General features: G+C 43.7%; 1 protein-coding gene across 1 annotated transcript in view; it reads left to right on the top strand.

The window, feature by feature from the left end:
* The window catches only part of FERMT1 (FERM domain containing kindlin 1), an 83909-nt gene that overhangs the window by 13133 nt on the left and 48570 nt on the right, over positions 1–22206 (top strand). The window contains exons 4-5 of the mRNA XM_068232504.1: positions 16395–16535; positions 18325–18538. Of these exons, the coding sequence (XP_068088605.1) occupies positions 16395–16535; positions 18325–18538 (355 nt within the window). The remainder of the gene's footprint in view (positions 1–16394; positions 16536–18324; positions 18539–22206) is intronic.

The raw sequence follows: 22206 nt of genomic DNA, 5'->3' as shown, positions 1-22206 counted from the left end.
CATGAGGTAAATTACCTCACATGAGGTAATTTATTTGATATCCCTACTAGTGTTGGGCGAACAGTGTTCGCCACTGTTCGGGTTCTGCAGAACATCACCCTGTTCGGGTGATGTTCGAGTTCGGCCGAACACCTGATGGTGTTCGGCCAAACTGTTCGGCCATATGGCCGAACTAAGAGCGCATGGCCGAACGTTCGGCTAGCGCTGTGATTGGCCGAACGGGTCACGTGTAGTGTTGGGCGAACATCTAGATGTTCGGGTTCAGGCCGAACATGGCCGCGATGTTCGGGTGTTCGAGCCGAACTCCGAACATAATGGAAGTCAATGGGGACCCGAACTTTCGTGCTTTGTAAAGCCTCCTTATATGCTACATACCCCAAATTTACAGGGTATGTGCACCTTGGGAGTGGGTACAAGAGGAAAAATTTTTTAGCAAAAAGAGCTTATAGTTTTTGAGAAAATCGATTTTAAAGTTTCAAAGGGAAAACTGTCTTTTAAATGCGGGAAATGTCTGTTTTCTTTGCACAGGTAACATGCTTTTTGTCGGCATGCAGTCATAAATGTAATACATATAAGAGGTTCCAGGAAAAGGGACCGGTAACGCTAACCCAGCAGCAGCACACGTGATGGAACAGGAGGAGGGTGGCGCAGGAGGAGAAGGCCACGCTTTGAGACACAACAACCCAGGCCTTGCATGAGGACAAGAAGCGTGCGGATAGCAATTTGCGTTTTGTCGCCATGCAGTCATAAATGTAATACAGATGAGAGGTTCAATAAACAGGGACCGGAAACGCTAACCCATCACAGATGTTCATTGTTCATGTTACTTGGTTGGGGTCCGGGAGTGTTGCATAGTCGTTTCCAATCCAGGATTGATTAATTTTAATTTGAGTCAGACGGTCTGCATTTTCTGTGGAGAGGCGGATACGCCGATCTGTGACGATGCCTCCGGCAGCACTGAAACAGCGTTCCGACATAACGCTGGCTGCCGGGCAATCCAGCACCTCTATTGCGTACATTGCCAGTTTGTGCCAGGTGTCTAGCTTCGATACCCAATAGTTGAAGGGTGCAGATGGATTGTTCAACACAGCTATGCCATCTGACATGTAGTCCTTGACCATCTTCTCCAGGCGATCGGTGTTGGAGGTGGATCTGCACGCTTGCTGTTCTGTGTGCTGCTGCATGGGTGTCAGAAAATGTTCCCACTCCAAGGGCACTGCCGATACCATTCCCTTTTGGGCACTAGCTGCGGCTTGTGTTGTTTGCTGCCCTCCTGGTCGTCCTGGGTTTGCGGAAGTCAGTCTGTCGGCGAATAACTGGCTAGAGGAGGGGGAGGATGTCAATCTCCTCTTTAAAGTCTCCACAAGGGCCTGCTGGTATTCTTCCATTTTGACCTGTCGGACTCTTTCTTCAAGCAGTTTTGGAACATTGTGTTTGTACCGTGGATCCAGAAGGGTATAAACCCAGTAATTGGTGTTGTCCAGAATGCGCACAATGCGTGGGTCGCGTTCAATGCAGTCCTAGGCCGAAAAGGTCATAGCCTAGGGTCACAAAAACCTGTTTATTTGGGCTATTTCAATGGTAGTGATGGTGACGTACATAAATCTCAGCCATGGCCGTTAGCAACGTCTGAATTTCACGAAATGTCTCAAGCAGGTAGAAGACATATTGTTAGACTTGGATTCCAAAGATGGGGTCCCTACATCTCTGCAAACCAGAGTTACAGGGGTCCAAAATTGGTAAAATCCCCCATAGACTTTCATTGCCTCCCTATTTCACTTTCCAAAATCTCACATCTTTTCAAAGGGCAATGGCTCAGCAGTACCAAATTTTCTAGCATTGTAGGGACCCTTAGGGGGAACATGACTGGTGAGTTTCGGGCCCCTAGGCCAAAGAGGTCATAGCCTAGGGTCACAAAAACCTGTTTATTTGGGCTATTTCAATGGTAGTGATGGTGACGTACATAAATCTCAGCTATGGCCGTTAGCAACGTCTGAATTTCACGAAATGTCTCATGCAGGTAGAAGACATATTGTTAGACTTGGATTCCAAAGATGGGGTCCCTACATCTCTGCAAACCAGAGTTACAGGGGTCCAAAATTGGTAAAATCCCCATAGGCTTTCATTGGGCCTACTATTTACCCTTCCAAAATCTCACACTATTTTAAAGGGCAATGGCTCAGCAGTGGCAAAACTCACCAGTCATGATCCCCCTAAGGGTCCCTACAATGCTAGAAAATTTGGTACTGCTGAGCCATTGCCCTTTGAAAAGATGTGAGATTTTGGAAAGTGAAATAGGGAGGCAATGAAAGTCTATGGGGGATTTTACCAATTTTGGACCCCTGTAACTCTGGTTTGCAGAGATGTAGGGACCCCATCTTTGGAATCCAAGTCTAACAATATGTCTTCTACCTGCATGAGACATTTCGTGAAATTCAGACGTTGCTAACGGCCATAGCTGAGATTTATGTACGTCACCATCACTACCATTGAAATAGCCCAAATAAACAGGTTTTTGTGACCCTAGGCTATGACCTCTTTGGTCTAGGGGCCCGAAACTCACCAGTCATGTTCCCCCTAAGGGTCCCTACAATGCTAGAAAATTTGGTACTGCTGAGCCATTGCCCTTTGAAAAGATGTGAGATTTTGGAAAGTGAAATAGGGAGGCAATTAAAGTCTATGGGGGATTTGACCAATTTTGGACCCCTGTAACTCTGGTTTGCAGAGATGTAGGGACCCCATCTTTGGAATCCAAGTCTAACAATATGTCTTCTACCTGCATGAGACATTTCGTGAAATTCAGACGTTGCTAACGGCCATGGCTGAGATTTATGTACGTCACCATCACTACCATTGAAATAGCCCAAATAAACAGGTTTTTGTGACCCTAGGCTATGACCTCTTTGGCCTAGGGGCCCGAAACTCACCAGTCATGTTCCCCCTAAGGGTCCCTACAATGCTAGAAAATTTGGTACTGCTGAGCCATTGCCCTTTGAAAAGATGTGAGATTTTGGAAAGTGAAATAGGGAGGCAATGAAAGCCTATGGGGGATTTGACCAATTTTGGACCCCTGTAACTCTGGTTTGCAGAGATGTAGGGACCCCATCTTTGGAATCCAAGTCTAACAATATGTCTTCTACCTGCATGAGACATTTCGTGAAATTCAGACGTTGCTAACGGCCATAGCTGAGATTTATGTACGTCACCATCACTACCATTGAAATAGCCCAAATAAAAAGGGTTTTTGTGACCCTAGGCTATGACCTCTTTGGCCTAGGGGCCCGAAACTCACCAGTCATGTTCCCCCTAAGGGTCCCTACAATGCTAGAAAATTTGGTACTGCTGAGCCATTGCCCTTTGAAAAGATGTGAGATTTTGGAAAGTGAAATAGGGAGGCAATGAAAGTCTATGGGGGATTTGACCAATTTTGGACCCCTGTAACTCTGGTTTGCAGAGATGTAGGGACCCCATCTTTGGAATCCAAGTCTAACAATATGTCTTCTACCTGCATGAGACATTTCGTGAAATTCAGACGTTGCTAACGGCCATGGCTGAGATTTATGTACGTCACCATCACTACCATTGAAATAGCCCAAATAAACAGGTTTTTGTGACCCTAGGCTATGACCTCTTTGGCCTAGGGGCCCGAAACTCACCAGTCATGTTCCCCCTAAGGGTCCCTACAATGCTAGAAAATTTGGTACTGCTGAGCCATTGCCCTTTGAAAAGATGTGAGATTTTGGAAAGTGAAATAGGGAGGCAATGAAAGCCTATGGGGGATTTTACCAATTTTGGACCCCTGTAACTCTGGTTTGCAGAGATGTAGGGACCCCATCTTTGGAATCCAAGTCTAACAATATGTCTTCTACCTGCATGAGACATTTCGTGAAATTCAGACGTTGCTAACGGCCATGGCTGAGATTTATGTACGTCACCATCACTACCATTGAAATAGCCCAAATAAACAGGTTTTTGTGACCCTAGGCTATGACCTCTTCGGCCTAGGACTGCATTGAACGTGACTCACGCATTGTGCGCATTCTGGACAACACCAATTACTGGGTTTATACCCTTCTGGATCCACGGTACAAACACAATGTTCCAAAACTGCTTGAAGAAAGAGTCCGACAGGTCAAAATGGAAGAATACCAGCAGGCCCTTGTGGAGACTTGACATCCTCCCCCTCCTCTAGCCAGTTGTACGCCGACAGACTGACTTCCGCAAACCCAGGACGACCAGGAGGGCAGCAAACAACACAAGCCGCAGCTAGTGCCCAAAAGGGAATGGTATCGGCAGTGTCCTTGGAGTGGGAACATTTTCTGACACCCATGCAGCAGCACACAGAACAGCAAGTGTGCAGATCCACCTCCAACACCGATCGCCTGGAGAAGATGGTTAAGGACTACATGTCAGATGGCATAGCTGTGTTGAACAATCCATCTGCACCCTTCAACTATTGGGTATCGAAGCTAGACACCTGGCACAAACTGGCAATGTACGCAATAGAGGTGCTGGCTTGCCCGGCAGCCAGCGTTATGTCGGAACGCTGTTTAAGTGCTGCCGGAGGCATCGTCACAGATCGGCGTATCCGCCTCTCCACAGAAAATGCAGACCGTCTGACTCAAATTAAAATGAATCAATCCTGGATTGGAAACGACTACGCAACACTCCCGGACCCCAACCAAGTAACATGAACAATGAACATCTGTGATGGGTTAGCGTTTCCGGTCCCTGTTTATTGAACCTCTCATCTGTATTAAATTTATGACTGCATGGCGACAAAACACAAATTGCTATCCGCACACTTCTTGTCCTCATGCAAGGCCTGGGTTGTTGTGTCTCAAAGCGTGGCCTTCTCCTCCTGCGCCACCCTCCTCCTGTTCCATCACGTGTGCTTCTACTGGGTTAGCGTTACCGGTCCCTTTTCCTGGAACCTCTTATATGTATTACATTTATGACTGCATGCCGACAAAAAGCATGTTACCTGTGCAAAGAAACATGACATTTTCCACATTTAAAAGACAGTTTTTCCTTTGAAACTTTACAATCAATTTTCTCAAAAACTATAAGCTCTTTTTCAAATATTTTTTTTCCTCTTGTACCCACTCCCAAGGTGCACATACCCTGCAAATTTGGGGTATGTAGCATGTAAGGAAGCTTTACAAAGCACGAAAGTTCGGGTCCCCATTGACTTCCATTATGTTCGGAGTTCGGGTCGAACACCCGAACATCGCGGCGATGTTCGGCGAACGTTCGCGAACCCGAACATCTAGGTGTTCGCCCAACACTAATCCCTACCAGAATTGAGGCCATTGTCTTCTGTTTAAATGAAGATGGTGGGGCTGTAGCCAACGTGCATACAAGCATATCATTGTTGCACCCTCCCTCTTGTTGCACCCTCCCCATCTCCTGCCGTGTATATGGGTCAGGAACAAATCTACAATTGGTGTGCATGAGCAATAAGCGTCTTAAAGCATGGTGCCACGGTGTGGCGTTCACGTCCATAACTCTGAAAGCTGCGGGCAAGCATTCTTTTTAAGCAATGTGGTTATTAGCTGTTTTGAGATGCCCCCCATCACCAAACTGCCTGGGCATCCAACAATGCTAATGTAAGTTCAAGTTTGCTGTAAGCACGTCCATAGAACAGTGCTGGGCCGAAATTACGCATGAGCGTAATTATGCATCGTAATTCAATGTAAATTTACGCGTAAGTGCTACGCGTAACTTACGGTCTTACGCGTAATTATTTACGCGTAAGCAGTTAAGTGGTATCGTAATTACGCTGTCTACCGTAATTGCTAGGTATGCGTAATTTTACGAAGACTTATGCGTAATTTTACGCGTAATTACTAACGTAAAAACTCCCCTTTTCTAAGAGTAGCCAATCAGTCAACATCCTAAGCAACCAATAGTATCATCTCCCGCCCTTCAGTATAAGCGTACATTTTGACGCATACGAATGATGTGTACGCAATAACTGTCACATTGATGGCTATTGCGTACATATCGTCCGTATGCGTCAAAAATACGCATTAATGGGTATTACGGCACTACGCGTAACATCGTAGTGTAAGCGCCTACATTACGGTATCCTTACGCGTAACTGCGTAAGTTAACGCGTAATTACAGTGATGAACCGTAGATAATTTCCTACGCCGTAACCGTAATTGCGTAATGCGTAATAGCGTAAAATTACGCGTAATGATCCGTAAGCGTAGATTTTTCCATTACGACCAGCACTGCCATAGAATAAAGTACACAACAAAAGTTGGTGCTTTCCATTGCCTCCTTTTACTGCAGATGACATCATGCTGCCGTCCCAGACTGAGGAGCACAATCAGGTATTGCACCTGATGTTTTAGGGTGCCTAGACTACCCCAGATTATTCTTAATAAACAATTTGGCAGGCTACTAAAGGTGCCCATACACCTCTCGATCTGCCATCAGGTAAATCACTTTCTGAATGAATGTTACCAGAGAGGGATCTATTGCCTGCCTTCAAACAGCAGACAGATTTCCAATAGATTTCAGCATGAAATCTAGTCAAAATCATCTTAATGCCACTGCTGCCCCCCCCCCACCCCCACCCCCACCCCCACCTCCGAAGTGTATACGCCCCCCGGGCCTGTGTTGCATTCTTACCTGTCACATAAGGGATCTCTTTCCCTCCTCCCTGTTTCGGCATCACAGGTACAGGTGGTGACAAATCAAAAAGACACTGGACACAAGAGGAGGGGAGGAGCCAGGACAGCGTGACAGGTGAGCATGCAACACTCACCATGGGCCCAAGGGATACACATACAATTTGGAGGAGACCAGCCAGGGGTCTGTTGGGGAATCAAATGCCATTACCACATTGCACCCAATAGATTTTCAGCATGCCCAGTCAATCCATTTGACCAATTTCAGACAGAAATTGATCAAAATGATCGATTGGATAACCATGCTGCGGCAACAATATCTGAGAGATTTGATAATTATGATCGAATCAGCCGGATATTGACACTGAAAATTGGGTCATGTATGGGTTTTAACGGATTTAACTTAACAACTTAACTGATTGAGTTTGCCAACCCTGGTCTAGACACTTAAAAATGCCCAAAATGAAACCCAAAATTTAGTGGAGAAATGTAATTTATTTAAAAAAAAATGCACAATTTATTCTGTTGATTCATTCTCAGAAGTGTATGTACAAAATAGTAAATATAATTTCAATCAAACCTAAAATGCCAATTAACTGATACGATAAACCATTGTACTGTATATATAGTCCTAATCCTCAATAGATTGTAGCCCTAATTTGGTGTTGCAGTGAACCTAAGGCGAGCCTCAGGTCAAAAAATACAGGTGAATACTACCTAAATAGAAGGAAGCCTTTGGATCTTGTCCTTCTTTTGCTCCGACTCGGCGCTGCAATACATAGGGCTTGATTCACAAAAGAGTGCTAACTGCTAGCACGTTCGTTTTCGTGCGAATTTTCGCATTGCGCACGATCGCGAATTTTCGCGCTAAACGATGAATTTTCGCGTGAAAACGATATCGATTTCGCAGTAAAATTTGCGTTTGCGCGCGAAAACGTTATAGTTTCGCATGAAAATTCGCGATCGCGCGCAATGCGAAAATTCGCACGAAAACGGCCGTGCTAACAGTTAGCACCCTTTTGTGAATCAAGCCCATACTGTTTACACTATCAGCAGAACAATACACCTGCTATCGACTTGTTATCGTGCATGTCACCAATATCTGTTGCAGTATCAAAGTGTAACTGTTGTACTGATTGATACAGTGCATTGCTATGTGGCCACCAGTCCCCCACCACACCTTCCCACTCGCACAAAGACTTTCCAACATGTCAGATCACACTTCCCATTAGCCTCTCTAGCGGTAATGACGAACCTGACTCATCTAGCTAAAAGATGCTGAAAATGGTAAGGATGAGTCAGGCTCGTCCATAACACGAGGGAGATTTAAAAAACTTTCCACTCTGCCGATTCCTCTTTTTTTTTTTTTCTTTTTTTTTTTTTTACTTATTTATTTACTGTGGACACGTATACCTGGCCAACTATACTGGGGCACCTATACCTGGCCAGCCTATACTGTGGCACCTATAGCTGGCTAACATATTTACTGGGACACCTACACCTGGCTATCTGTACTGGGGACACTTACACCTGGCTACCTATACTGGGGCCCCTATACCTGGCTAACCTATATTGGGGCACCTATAGCTGGCTAATCTATACCGGGGCACCTATAGCTGGCTAATCTATACTGGTGCACCTATTGCTGGCTAGCCAATACTGAAGCACCTATACCTAGCTAACTATACCGGGGACACTTATATCTGGTTGCCTATCCCGGGGGCACCTATACCTGGCTACGCAATTGCTACACCCTCGTCCTGGGACTAATTTAGCCTATAAACTGTCCTGATTGGAAGCTTAGCTTCCAATATGCACTCTGCATCAACGGTGGAGAAATGGGGGTAACGAGGAGAATGCCAGCGCATACCACTAAGGCTGCATCTGAAATGACCACCAGCTCAGTGTGAAGCACCTAAATAGATTTTCTGCACACTTCGCATTCAATTCAGATGCAAATCATATGCAAATCTGCTCCTACTTATCATGCAAACAGGAAACTCAGGAGGAGGGGCTGGTAACAGCTAACCTGACAGTTACATAGTTACAAAGTCAAGGGAAGGTGGGGGGAAAGGCTGCAATACACTGCCTCTGCCAGACTGAAAAATGCATGCCCTGCATCCAAAACAAGTGCTAACATTTATTAAACGAGGAGGAACTTTAGCTTTCAACATGGTTTGCATGCAAAGTAGTAGCAGATTTGCATATGATTTGCATCTGAATTGAATGCAAAGTGTGCAACCAAATGTAAGTTACACATTTTTTTTGCTTAGCTGCTCCCGAGGTTTTAAATTTAGGTTAGGTCACTTGCCCGGAGGTTTGCCTCCCTGTGGCGCAAGTGTCTAGTATAATATACTTTGCATGCAAACCATATTGGAAGCTAAAGTTCCTCCTAGTTTAATAAATGTTAGCACTTGTCTTGGATGCAGGGCATGCATTTTTCAGTCTGGCAGAGGCAGTGTATGCCTGTGCGATTAACCATTCAATTGCAACATGTGTTTAGGGATGCGCAGCCTTTTCCCCAGACCTTTCCTTGGGAAATGGGGGTAGTCTTATACTCGAGTCGGCTTATACTCCTCATTGGCATGCTGATCCATTGTGTACCTCCAATAGCTTCTCCAGTGTCTTCTTCCAAATCCCTCTGTGGATTTGCTACTCCCTTGGTGATGACATGTTCCCCGGCAATCAGAATCAATTTATTTTCACCAAATAAGTTTGCACCTACAAGGAATTTGTCTTGGCAGTTGCTTAACAAACACAAACAAAAACAATACAAGGACAGACAGTGTGTATATTACAAGTCAAGGACATTATAAGTATAGTGGTAGTAAGCAATGTGAGAATTGTTCATTTTCAGTTCTGTACTGATTACTTTCAAGTCCTAGCAGCACTAACGTGGTTCAGCATTAAGTATGGCTGCCGCTTGAGGAAAAAAGCTGTTCTTGTGTCTAGAGGTTTTGGTAGCGATTGACCGGAATCTTACTCCTGAAGGCATGCGCTGGAAGATGGAGTGAGCTGGGTGAGAGGGGTCAGAGGCAATTTTGGTCACTCTCTTTCTGCACCTGCTAGAGTAAAGATCCTGCAGGGAAGGTAAGCTACAGCCAATTATCCTTTCCGCTGATCAGATGATGTGCTGCAGCCTCCCCTTTTCTAATGCTGAGCAGGAGCCGAACCATACAGTCATAGATGATGTTATGGTGGATTCGATGATCGCAGTGCAGAACATTAGATTTTGAGGTAGGCCAAACTTTTTCAGCTGCCGTAGATGGTATATCCTCTGTTGCGCTTTCTTGACAATAGTCATTGTTGATGATGCCACGGTCACGCAGCGTCATTAACATCAGCCGCCAAACTATTTTTTTTCATTGAATTCAGTATTAAAGAAAAAAGTAGGTACACAAATATAGCTTGAAAGTTTTGCAAAAGAAATCCCAGTGAAATTCAACGCAAGGGAGGTTAATAAAGTGACTGAAAATGACTCAAAAATGAATCAATGGATAAGTCATAACTATAGATATCCAGCAGATTCGCCCAAAGTAATATATATGACCAGCTTAGCTTGAAGTTTGTGCTCAACCAGAATGGAGAGTTTGGCACTGGATAATTCAATGCATGATGACCTTTATCTAAGTTTTCTACCAGTATTTTTTATTATTATTTGTGAAATGATTTTTCAGCACCTGAGAAATAAAAAAAAATACAAGAAAAAGTAGGTAAAGAAGTAATATCATAAATCAGAAAGCAATATCATATTGCTTTCTGGGCATTCTCGTGACAAATCTCAGGAGACAAGCCAATTGAATAGGAGCCCATGACCCTTAGTCAATTAATGTTTTGTCCTTGGAGATCATTTTTCTGTTTAACCACTTCCCCTCCCCTGGGACGAGTAACTATGTCCCTGCATTTCCCCATATCTTCTTGCAGGGGCGTAGCTACTACATTCCCCCCCTGCCATGCACTCTCACTCGACCCCTGCACCTTCCTGCATTCGTTACCGCCGCCGATCATTAGCGAGGAGATCAATGAAGGGAAACACAGTTCCCATTCATTGATCTAAGTCACCGTGTAAATGACCGTGGTCATCAATGAGATGGTGCCCTCATTCACAAAAGCCGATACTTAAACGTCCACGCATATTTTTATTTTCATAAAAATGAAAATAAAAATATACAAACAAATAAAGAAATAGTTACCTTAGGGACTGAACTTTTTTATTTTGTAGGTCAAGAGGGTATATTACTGTTACTTTTAAAATTATGGGCTTGTAATAAGTGATGGACGCAAAACTGAAAAATGCACCTTTATTTCCAAATGAAATATTGGCGCCATACATTGTACTAGGAAAAAATGTTAAACTTTGTAATAACTGGGATGAATGGCAAAATAAAATGTGTGGGTTTTAATTACGGTAGCATGTATTATTTTTAAACTATGATGGTTGAAAACTGAGAACTACTGTTTTGTCTTTTTTTTTTTTTCCTGTTAAAATGCAGTTGGAATGAAATAATTCTTAACAAAAAGTACCCCCAAAGAAAGCCTAATTGGTGGAAAAAAAATAGATATAGATTGTTTTTGTTGTGATAAGTAGTTTTAAAGTTATAGGAGAATGAATGGAATGAGCGCTGATAGGTGAAAATTGCTCTGTTTTTTTTTGAGGGGAAAACCCCTTGGAGGTGAAGTGTTTAAAAAAAACTTTTCAGCACTCTGCAATTGAAAGAGGTACCAACAAATAGATGAAAAGTCAAACTATTAGTATTTTCTTGCTTGCTGTTGACTTAGAGGGGCATTTTATTGATGAGGTGTGAAAATATCACCTAGGACAGTGATGGCTAACCTAGACACTCCAGCTGTGACAAAACTACAAATCCCATCAGGCCTCTGCCTCCCTAAGTTATGCTTAGAGCTGTCAGAGTATTGCAATGCCTCATGGGACTTGTAGTTCCACCACAGCTGGAGTGCCAAGGTTAGCCATCACTGACCTAGGAGAACACTTGGGAAAAAATGTGAATTGAATGATAGTCCATGCGTGAGAACACCTCTTTCAAAGAGATGTATGTCCCAGTGGTGATCTATACCATAGTGCAGTTCCCTGGTTGTATGCCTACATGGGTATTTATTACGTTAATGTGTAAATGAAATATAACATAGGAAGAGAAATAGGCAGCCAGGATTATGTGCTATTGAGTAATATCCTGGCCAGAGGGACTCCTTTTCATTTCTCTTATTCAGGAATCCAAATCTCTTTGCCAACGCTGGATATAATAATGTATAACTTGATTGTACATTGATGAATCATGTATGAGCTTGGCTACTGATGGATTGTTATGCAGGAAAGATACTAAACATGCCTTTGAGGACAGCATTAATTGGATAAGATTAATGCACTTATATTTGCAGGAATTTATTATCTGATTTATATGCAAGTTATTGAATTAGACTTAGTGCTGCAACTTGACGAGTCTTGTCATAGATTACCTGTTTTTATGTTTCAAGTCATGTCTCTGTTCACACTCTAAGGCCTGAGACACTGCAGAGCGCTTTTTGATCTGTTTGCGCTGCGTTTGCGTTTTTAAAAACGCTCCCATTGACTTGCATAAAAATCATGGTAAAATCATTGCAACATCGCAAAGACTGCAATTATTCAAAAAATCGCGATCTATGCAATTTTGCCACGATTTATACTGCAATTTTTATACAAGTCAATGGAAGCATTTTTACAAACGCAAACGTATCGCTGACCGATCAAAAAGTGCTCTGTAGGGTGTCTCAGGCCTTTGATGGATGGGAACAGAGGAGGCATGGTCAATAGTTCAGTTCAGCCGATGGGTCGGTATCTTCTGCATGCGAGCGCCCACATGCAAATGCACCAACATCATCGGGAGCAGCGCAGAAGACACCGAACCAATGAGGGTTGGCGATCTGCAGAGGCTGCCAGCAAAACACCCTAGAAGACCGGAGCTGTGGCAAGGGACCCAAATGACTTCTAGGGGCTGGAGGAAGCCTCAGGTAAGTAAATATAGATTGAATTGCTCGCCTTTCTTATCCTTTAAGTTGATAGGTTAGAGATGTTGCCACGGTTTTGTTTTGGTGAAGCATGCCATAACACCTTTTTCTCATTGAGGTGCTTTGTGCAATGGTAGTGCGGTTGCGGTAAATGTATGTCACGGTACAAATTTTGTTTTTACGTGCAGCCTATAAAGTTGAACTTTTTCAGTGCTTTCTCTTTGGGTGAGCTGGTTGGTGGGAGTATAAAAGCTCAGGGTGTCTCACTGGGATGATTCTTGGTGGATGCCTGGTTGAGGCACTAAAAAACAATCAGGCAAGGTATGATTGCGTTATTTGTGTCAAGATGTCTTTTTTTCTTGCTGTCAAGATTCTAGCTTGTTGTTGTTTTCCAGAAGTCCATGGGCAGGGCAGGGCAGGTTTCACACTTTGCCTGTCTTCATTCCACTTGGTTTGGATCTGGGCCGCTACTGAGGCTGCAAGATGGGGGCTAGATCAGGAGCTGCTTAAATGCTTAGGCCACTGGGAGTCCTCAATGTTTCAATTTTATGTATGCCCTCTACTTGTACGATTCTTGTCTAGATATTTAATTTCTGGTATACCTTATCTTCTGTCCTTTCTGTGTCATGCAAGTTTTGGTTTGTGGGTGCCTGTTTGTGTTTTATTTTCGGTAACACCACTTTTCTTGTATAGATCCTCCTTGGCCACTCATACATTGCCTAGGGGGCCAGGAGAGCAGACGTGCATTAGGGTGGTTGACACTTGAGACTCCCAAGGGGTAAGATCTGTGTGAGGTGGACAGGCGTTCCCAGCATGTGGTGGGCGAGGACTTTGCCAGTAATTAATAGATACACCAGGCTGGGCAGGCCACCTGATGTTCTGGTAATCCGTGCAGGCAGCAATGACTTGGCCCTCTGGTTGCATCACATCTTGCATCTTCAAATGGAATTTCCAGATAAGTTGGTCATGCGGTCTGAAATCGTGGCCAAAAATACTTGGTGTGTAGTGCATTAAAGACAACAAGGCCAGGATCAAACTAAACAGGGAGGTGACACAGTTTATCATCAGGTATAGAAGTTTGATGGTTAGGCAATTAGATCTTGAGTCAAATGTTGCCTTGTATTTACAGTGAGATGGGGTTTCATCTAAATGCAATGGGATAGATTTCAGAGCTTTGGGGTTGTAGAACGGCATTCAGAAAGCTGTACATTTTTGGTGGGCTGCACAAGTGTAAGGTATCCTGCTCTCTTGTTGCGGCAGGGGAGGGTCTGCGAAGGTCTGTTATGGTTATCTGGTAGTGTGGAAGGACCCTCACTTGGTGGTGGTCTTTCAGTTATAGGGGAGGACTCGTCCTCGGTGGCAGTCCTGTAGTTATGGAGGCAGTCCCACCCTCGGTGGCGGCCTTTCAGTTATTGAGTTTTAACTACATGTATTAGACAGTGATGGTTAAGAGCATACAGTCTTCCCCCGGTTGGTGTTTGCATCACGGGGGTGGTTGTTGGCTGTGTGCTCACAGTCTTGGTGACTCCTATATCCCCTTTCTTAAAGCGGAATATAACCCTGCATTTCAACTTTGCTCTAAAATATTATTTACAGCATATTATATGCAAAAAGCATTTTTTTTTACTAGACCAGCATTGGAAGGGTTAAACACAGAGGTTTAAAGTTCCGTGGAGAGATATGCAGAAGTTCAGATTGTTACATTCTATTTAGTTATATGTATCTATTGATAAATGTTACACACTTTTTGGCTGTCCTCCAAGCTCCTTCTCAGTCAGAGAGATGAGTCACATTCAACACTTAGATACATTTATGTAAACAAAATGTATCTATTTCAGCTTCGGATGCGTCTGCAGAAATCTCCAGGAACTTTAAAGCCCTGTGTAACCCTTCCAATGCTGGTCTAGTAAAAAAAAAAATGCTGGTTGCATATAATATACTGTAAATAATGTTTTAGAGCAAAGTTGAAATGCAGGGTTATATTCCGCTTTAAATCTTTTGGTACATTGTTATTTTTATATTATTGTATGTTTCCTACCCGATCACCCTACTTTAGCACAAGTTAGCTTGTTATGGTAATTTGGGACAGTAATGTTCTTTTCATTGTCTGTTTGCCTAATTTAATCTGTCAATGCAAACATGGGGGGTTGGGGTGGGTCTGCAGATGTCTGTTATGGTTATGTGGGGGTGTGGGAGAACCCACCCTTGGTGGCGGTCCTTCAGTTATAGGGCAAGACCCATCCTCTGTGGCAATACTTCAATTATGGAGAATGTCCTTCCCTCGCTGATGGCCCTTATCATGTTTCAACTACATATATTGAACAGTGATGGCTAAGACCGGAAAGTTGTCCTTGAGTCAGTGTTTGCATCTTTGGGCCGGTTGTTAGCTGAGCGCTCATAGTCTTGGTGTTTTATTACTTTGCAATAAAGGGCTGCATGACCATTTACGTACAACCGGGCAGGCCTTGTGAAGGATTTAGCTGAGTAGGTCAGTGGGATTATGGTACATATTGTTGAGGTGGTAGCCTAGGCTCTTAACAAATATCCACATCATGTCAATGAGAAACAATGAGCAAATACACGTGATGTGCAAAATTTTGCTGCATTATATCATTTTATTTCCTGCATACAAATCTTACAATTACATGTAAGCTATCCCATTGACTTACAGTGTTTTTCAGTTATCTAATAAAAAATTTGTGTGGCGAAAAGTTGTCAATAAAATGACGTTTAAACCATCAGCAGGCAAAAACATGTTCAAAATAATTTTGATAATACTTTTTACCTATTTTTGATAAACTTTTCCATTGCAGAGTGCTAAAATGTTATTTTAAATCGAAGATGAAAATTTTTCTCATAGGATAATACTCAGATGAAAAAGTGAATTGCATATGGCCCCTGGTATGTTTTCATATGTATTTCAAAGTTTACTTTTATAGATGATACTTGGCTGGGTATTTTTTTTTTTTAGTACCACATTAGATTGTTTGTTTTTCCTGCAGAGTCTGCCTTCCAAGTGGCAGCTTGTACTGTGGCATGGAGACAGCTTCACAAAATGGGCTATTGTTTGAGTAAAATAATTGCTATTGTTTTGTAAGAGGAGCATAGTAAGCTGCGGCGTGAAGGTGTCTGCCTGGTGGTGAGTCTGGCAGGTTGTGTAGAGATGCTGTTTGGGAAACTGGAATGTGACTGAGTAATTCAGACATAGCTGTAGTCCTATTTAACATGATCAAGCTTGTACCGCAGAAACAGAGCGGTAACTGAGCTGTGTTATCTCCTTGTACTGGGAATAAAAAGTAATTTTGGCAAACAGGACTGGGGATGAGATTTAGTTCAGGTCCCGACATTGGTGCGAGGCCGGTTTCACACTACAAACTGTTGATGCGGCAGCCGCGCCACATCGTGCCACCAGAAAAAGGCAAACAGTATGAGGGTCAACAGATATTGAGTACTATGAGCAGATTGTGTGGGTAAACCCTCATACGACATAGAGGTGGTAAAATTGGTCAGTGATTGGCCAGTCATAATTGAAAGTGTGTATTTAAAGAGAAAAGTTTTTTTCCTGCTATACGGGCTACCAATATAAGACTTCAAATTTATTGGCCACTTGATACATTTTGTTTGGATCTCAAGCAATTTCCCCCCAAACTCTTTGGTTCACAAGCTCACAATCCTAGTTCATTATAATCCATAAATGTTCTGTCTTGCATTGCATATATTTATTTCATCCTTGTCATATTTGTTCCCTAGATATTAGACATCCTGAAGAACTGTCTTTGCTGAAGCCGATGGGAGATTCGGTAAAGAAGAAAAAAAAGAAAGATGCTAAAGACACTGTTGTGGAAGAAGTTATCAACTTAGACGGGTCAAATGGCAGCTCTGGGTCATTGGGTAAGAAAACACCTCACTCTTTATCACGTCATTTATCTCAAGTTTCAAATAGCTTACAAATAGCTTAAAGCGGAACTGTAAAAACATTTTAAGCACAGTGTTTCACTTACCTGGGGCTTTGCCAAGACCCCAGCAGCCTCCCTGTCCCGCGCTGGTCCTGCCCAAGCCGCCGTTCGCCCGCTGCCAGCTAGTTTCGGTCTCGCCGCCGGGACACTGCGCCTGCGCGGCTCTGGCCACGCGTATCCTTTCTTCGCGTTCCCCGCTATTGCAGAGGGGAACGCAAAGAAAGGATGCGCTTGGCAGGGCTGCGATGGCCTCAACTTACAAGTCGAGGTACGGGATGGAGCGGCGGCGGGAGAACGGCGGTTCGGGCAGGACCGTCACAGGACAGGACGGCTGCTGGGGGCTTGGGGAAGCCCCAAGTAAGTGAAACACTGTGCTTAAAATGTTTTTACAGTTCCGCTTTAACCAGGAACTGTATTGACCGGGAAGTCAAAGGGCCACGTACCCATAAAGTGGCCTACTGGCCTCAATCTGGAAAAGACAAGGGAACTTGAAGTGAGAGGAATACAGAGGCTACCATCTTCATTCCCTTTTAGACAATGCCAGTTGTCTGGCTATCATGCTGAGCTTTAAGGCCTAAGGCATATGAGGTGACTGATAACGACCGCCTCTGCCCTTAAATCGGCGTGTATACAGCAGCCCCAGAGTGGCCAGGGGCGCAGCAATAGGGGATGCAGAGGTAGCAACCGCATCGGGGCCCTTGGGCCAGAGGGGCCCCGAAGGGCCCTCCCTCAACTACAGATAAGCTCTCTATTGGTCCTGTGCTCATAATAATCACTTCTATAGATGCTTTGAATAGTGGTAATCCTTAACAAACTGTTTCCCATCCTTTTCTTGCACCTCTGACACTGTAGTTGCCCTTGGCAGGTTTTGGTGCGCCGTATCAATTGTTGTGTATAGAGTGCTTGGGGGGGCCCCATTGTAAAACTTGCATCAGGGCCCACTGCCCCTTAGCTATGCCACTGAGAGTGGCCTGCAATCCACCAGGCGGTTCAACTTGGCCGAATCACCACCAACATCTTTGTTCTCACTGCTCACCCTGCCCACCTCATGATGTCACATCTGCGCTGCTCCATTAGCCCTTCGACTCCCCCCTCTACCCATCCGTACAGCCTCAGCACAACGATGTTACCTGACGGATCAGGTCCCATTCCCCATTGGACGACATCAACCCAGCACGTGTACAGAGCATCTGATCTGCATGCTCATTCTGGGCCAGTGACCTACAGTATTAGGAGCAGAGCATCAGCACAGAAGTCAGGCAACTGGCATTGTTTATAAAGGAATAAAGATGGCAGCTTCCGTATTCCTCTTTTAAATATTCTTACAAATGCCCAGTGACTGCTTCTCTTTATATTATACACTTTATTCATCATGTTAATTTTATCACTGTCATTACCAATTCGATAATTTGTATTTTATATCATTCTTTGTATTTTGTCACTAATGATGTATCTTGTATATTGGTGTACACTATTGTCTGTATTATTATGTACCCCATGTTTGTTTCTTACTTTGTACAGCGCCACAGAATAGTTTGGCGCTTTATAAATCAATAATAATAATAATAATACTTTGTTTACTAAATTAAAATGGATAAGTAAAAAAAACACTTATTTTAATAAAGACTTATACTGAAGATTTACCAAAATCCCTTTAAAAAAAAATACATTGTATCAACCTATGTGAAACCTAAAAAAGGTAAATGTATATTTCTATTTTGCAGCTAGTCCTGGTTTATACAGTAAGACCATGACCCCCATGTATGATCCCGTCAATGGCACGCCGGCATCCTCCACCATCACATGGTTCACGGACAGTCCGCTGGCAGAGCAAAACTGCAACATCCTGGCACTCAGCCAGCCAATCTCCTCTCCAGAAATCCTCGCTCAGATGTACCAACCCCGCACTGTAATTGATAAAGCCAGGCTCAATGCTGGGTGAGTAACATAAAGCCAGGCTCAATGCTGAGTGAGTAACATAAAACCAGGCTCAATGCTGAGTGAGTAACATAAAGCCAGGCTCAATGCTTAGTGAGTAACATAAAGCCATGCTCAATGCTGGGTGAGTAACATAAAGCCAGGCTCAATGCTGGGAGAGTAACATAAAGCCAGGCCTAATGCTGGGAGAGTAACATAAAGCCAGGCTCAATGCTGGGAGAGTAACATAAAGCCAGGCTCATTGCTGGGTGAGTAACATAAAGCCAGGCTCAATGCTGGGAGAGTAACATAAAGCCAGGCTCAATGCTGGGAGATTAACATAAAGCCATGCTCAATGCTGGGTGAGTAACATAAAGCCAGGCTCAATGCTGGGAGAGTAACATAAAGCCAGGCTCAATGCTGTGAGAGTAACATAAAGCCAGGCTCAATGCTGGGAGAGTAACATAAAGCCAGGCTCATTGCTGGGTGAGTAACATAAAGCAAGGCTCAATGCTGGGTGAGTAACATAAAGCCAGGTTCAATGCTGGGAGAGTAACATAAAGCCAGGCTCAATGCTGGGAGAGTAACATAAAGCCAGGCTCAATGCTGGGAGAGTAACATAAAGCCAGGCTCAATGCTGGGAGAGTAACATAAAGCCAGGCTCATTGCTGGGTGAGTAACATAAAGCCAGGCTTAATGCTGGGAGAGTAACATAAAGCCAGGCTCAATGCTGGGTGAGTAACATAAAGCCAGGCTCAATGCTCGGTGAGTAACATAAAGCCAGGCTCAATGCTCGGTGAGTAACATAAAGCCAGGCTCAATGCTGTGTAAGTAACACAAAGCCAGGCTCAATGCTGAGTGAGTAACATAAAGCCAGGCTCAATGCTGAGTGAGTAACACAAAGCCAGGATTAATGCTGGGTGAGAAACATAAAGCCAGGCTCAATGCTTAGTGAGTAACATAAAGCCAGGCTCAATGCTCAGTGAGTAACATAAAGCCAGGCTTAATGCTGGGAGAGTAACATAAAGCTAGGCTCAATGCTGGGTGAGTACCATAAAGCCAGGCTCAATGCTGGGTGAGTAACATAAAGCCAGGCTAAATGCTGGGTGAGTAACATAAAGCCAGGCTCAATGCTGGGATAGTAACATAAAGCCAGGATTAATGCTGGGAGAGTAACATAAAGCTAGGCTCAATGCTGGGTGAGTAACATAAAGCCAGGCTCAATGCTCAGTGAGTAACATAAAGCCAGGCTCAATGCTGAGTGAGTAACATAAAGCCAGGCTCAATGCTGGGTGAGTAACATAAAGCCAGGCTCAATGCTGGGTGAGTAACATAAAGCCAGGCTCAATGCTGGGTGAGTAACATAAAGCCAGGCTCAATGCTCGGTGAGTAACATAAAGCCAGGCTTAATGCTCGGTGAGTAACATAAAGCCAGGCTTAATGCTCGGTGAGTAACATAAAGCCAGGCTCAATGCTGAGTGAGTAACATAAAGCCAGGCTTAATGCTCAGTGAGTAACATAAAGCCAGGCTCAATGCTGGGTGAGTAACATAAAGCCAGGCTCAATGCTCAGTGAGTAACATAAAGCCAGGCTCAATGCTGGGTGAGTAACATAAAGCCAGGTTAAATGCTGAGTGAGTAACATAAAGCCAGGCTAAATGCCGGGTGAGTAACATAAAGCCAGGCTAAATGCTGGGAGAGTAACATAAAGCCAGGCTCAATGCTGAGTGAGTAACATAAAGCCAGGCTCAATGCTGGGTGAGTAACATAAAGCCAGACTAAATGCTGGGTGAGTAACAGTCAATAGCTTCTCATATGACAGGGGATTCCAGAGCTTACAATGTTACTACAGGTCATACACAGAGGGATCCACTCACAAGCAAAAGACAATATTTTTATTCTGCATTTCCTATACAAAATATACATTTAGGCACAGTTCATTAAAACCGTTAATAAGGGCGCCAGAGGCACTATGTTAAAATGAATGCCGCAAAAACCACAATGGGGTAATTTGGGTGCTAGTGGCGCTCAATAAATATCAATATTATGCTGCCGTCACTTGTTAATTAGCGTTTTCAGTGGCAGAGGTGGTGGTTGTATTGGCGCAGATTGCAGTTGGGCATTTGTTAGTTTTAGGCATCGTTGGGGGGAGGGGGTTGGTTAGGGTTAGGCATTGGTGGGGGATTGGTTAGGGTTAAGCATTGGCGGTGGATGGTTAAAGTGTAACTGTCGGGCATAAAATCAAAAATCAATTCTTTATTTTTATCTGGTAAACAAGTAATAAGAATGCTAACCAGGCAATCCAAAAGTTAAAATCACTATTACTTTTCTTGTTGATAAATGATCATTCTCCAGTTTACCTGACTCTTATTTGGTACACACACAATTTGGTACACAAAAAGGATGTTGCAGGGCATGCTGGGTTTTCCGTTTTTGCTTCTCTACTTCCCCTCAGACTTAACTAATGCAGCCTGATTGGCTGAAGCCTCTTTCCCCCCTGTTTTCACCTCCCACACCTCTGTTCCTCTCTGATTGGCCAATATTTCTCATGCTGAGACAATGCACTTTCTATAGTGAAGGGCAGGCAAATCAGGCAGAGGAGAGTAGGGCAGGAAATGACATCAGGATTGGCTTCAAAATAGCCACACTTAAAGAGGAGCTGTTAGGTATAAGGTCTCAGAGAAAATAAACACATATATCAGTAGCTAAATATAGGCTGTACTTACATTACATATGCATTTCACTGTCCACGTTTGGATTTCACAGAAGTTTTATATAGTATTTGCAGAGAATGATGCTCCTGACAGCTTATGGCAGGTTCCATGTTTGTCTGTCTCCTATGAAGCCAATTGTGTCCTGCCTGCTTCCTGATCACAGAAAAGCTCCTACTGAATAACACTAGTTTGCAGTGAATATTAATTAGCCATGTGGCTAGGAACAATAGCGGACTCCTGCAGTGTACTCTGCCAGGAGATTTATCAGTGCTGTGCACTGGACTGAGTTACATGCTATTGTTACTTGACCCTGTAACTTCTCATTAGCAGCCGAGGGGAGAGCCCCAGAATGCTTTGCAGTATGGTATGCGGCTTGCGTCTGCTTGGGAATAACAGCTTTGCTGATAAGCACACATCAAATGTAAGAAAGATTTTTATCTTCACTATTGCCTTTTTGGCTTCCTTCTAAACTGTTTAACACAGGAGAATAGAGGTTTAAATTAGCTTTTGTAGCCTGACAGTTACTCTTTAAAATGGGAAATGCAAAGAAGGATTTTCTCTTTTTTTACTGTAGAAAAGTCACTAAAATCAAAACGTGGACAGTGCAATACATATGTGCAATACGCAAGGACGGAACGACGGGAATCGACAGGAACAATTGATTTTGGACGGAAATCGATCGTTCTGTTTGCGCAACGATTTCACAGCAGATTCGATCACAGTGATCAAATCTGCTGTATATCGGCGGGAAAATCTTTAGGTGTATGGGCCCCTTAAGTTGTGCGTCTGCACTGCTCATTCTATCTGGGCATATTAGCATTCCAGCACACACTGAATACAGACAAGCCAATGATGAGCCATGTCTTTGTTTACACTCTGTATTTCCATGATCAGAGCTTGCTGAGTGCTGATAACATCTGCCCAGACCTTATAAAAAGAACTGCAGACACATAGGCCTCAATTCACTAAACATTAC

The sequence above is a fragment of the Hyperolius riggenbachi genome, chromosome 4 (assembly GCF_040937935.1).
Source record: "Hyperolius riggenbachi isolate aHypRig1 chromosome 4, aHypRig1.pri, whole genome shotgun sequence".
NCBI lineage: Eukaryota > Metazoa > Chordata > Amphibia > Anura > Hyperoliidae > Hyperolius > Hyperolius riggenbachi.
The sequence above is the reverse complement of the archived record's forward strand: the minus strand, read 5'-3'. Positions and strand labels throughout refer to the sequence as shown.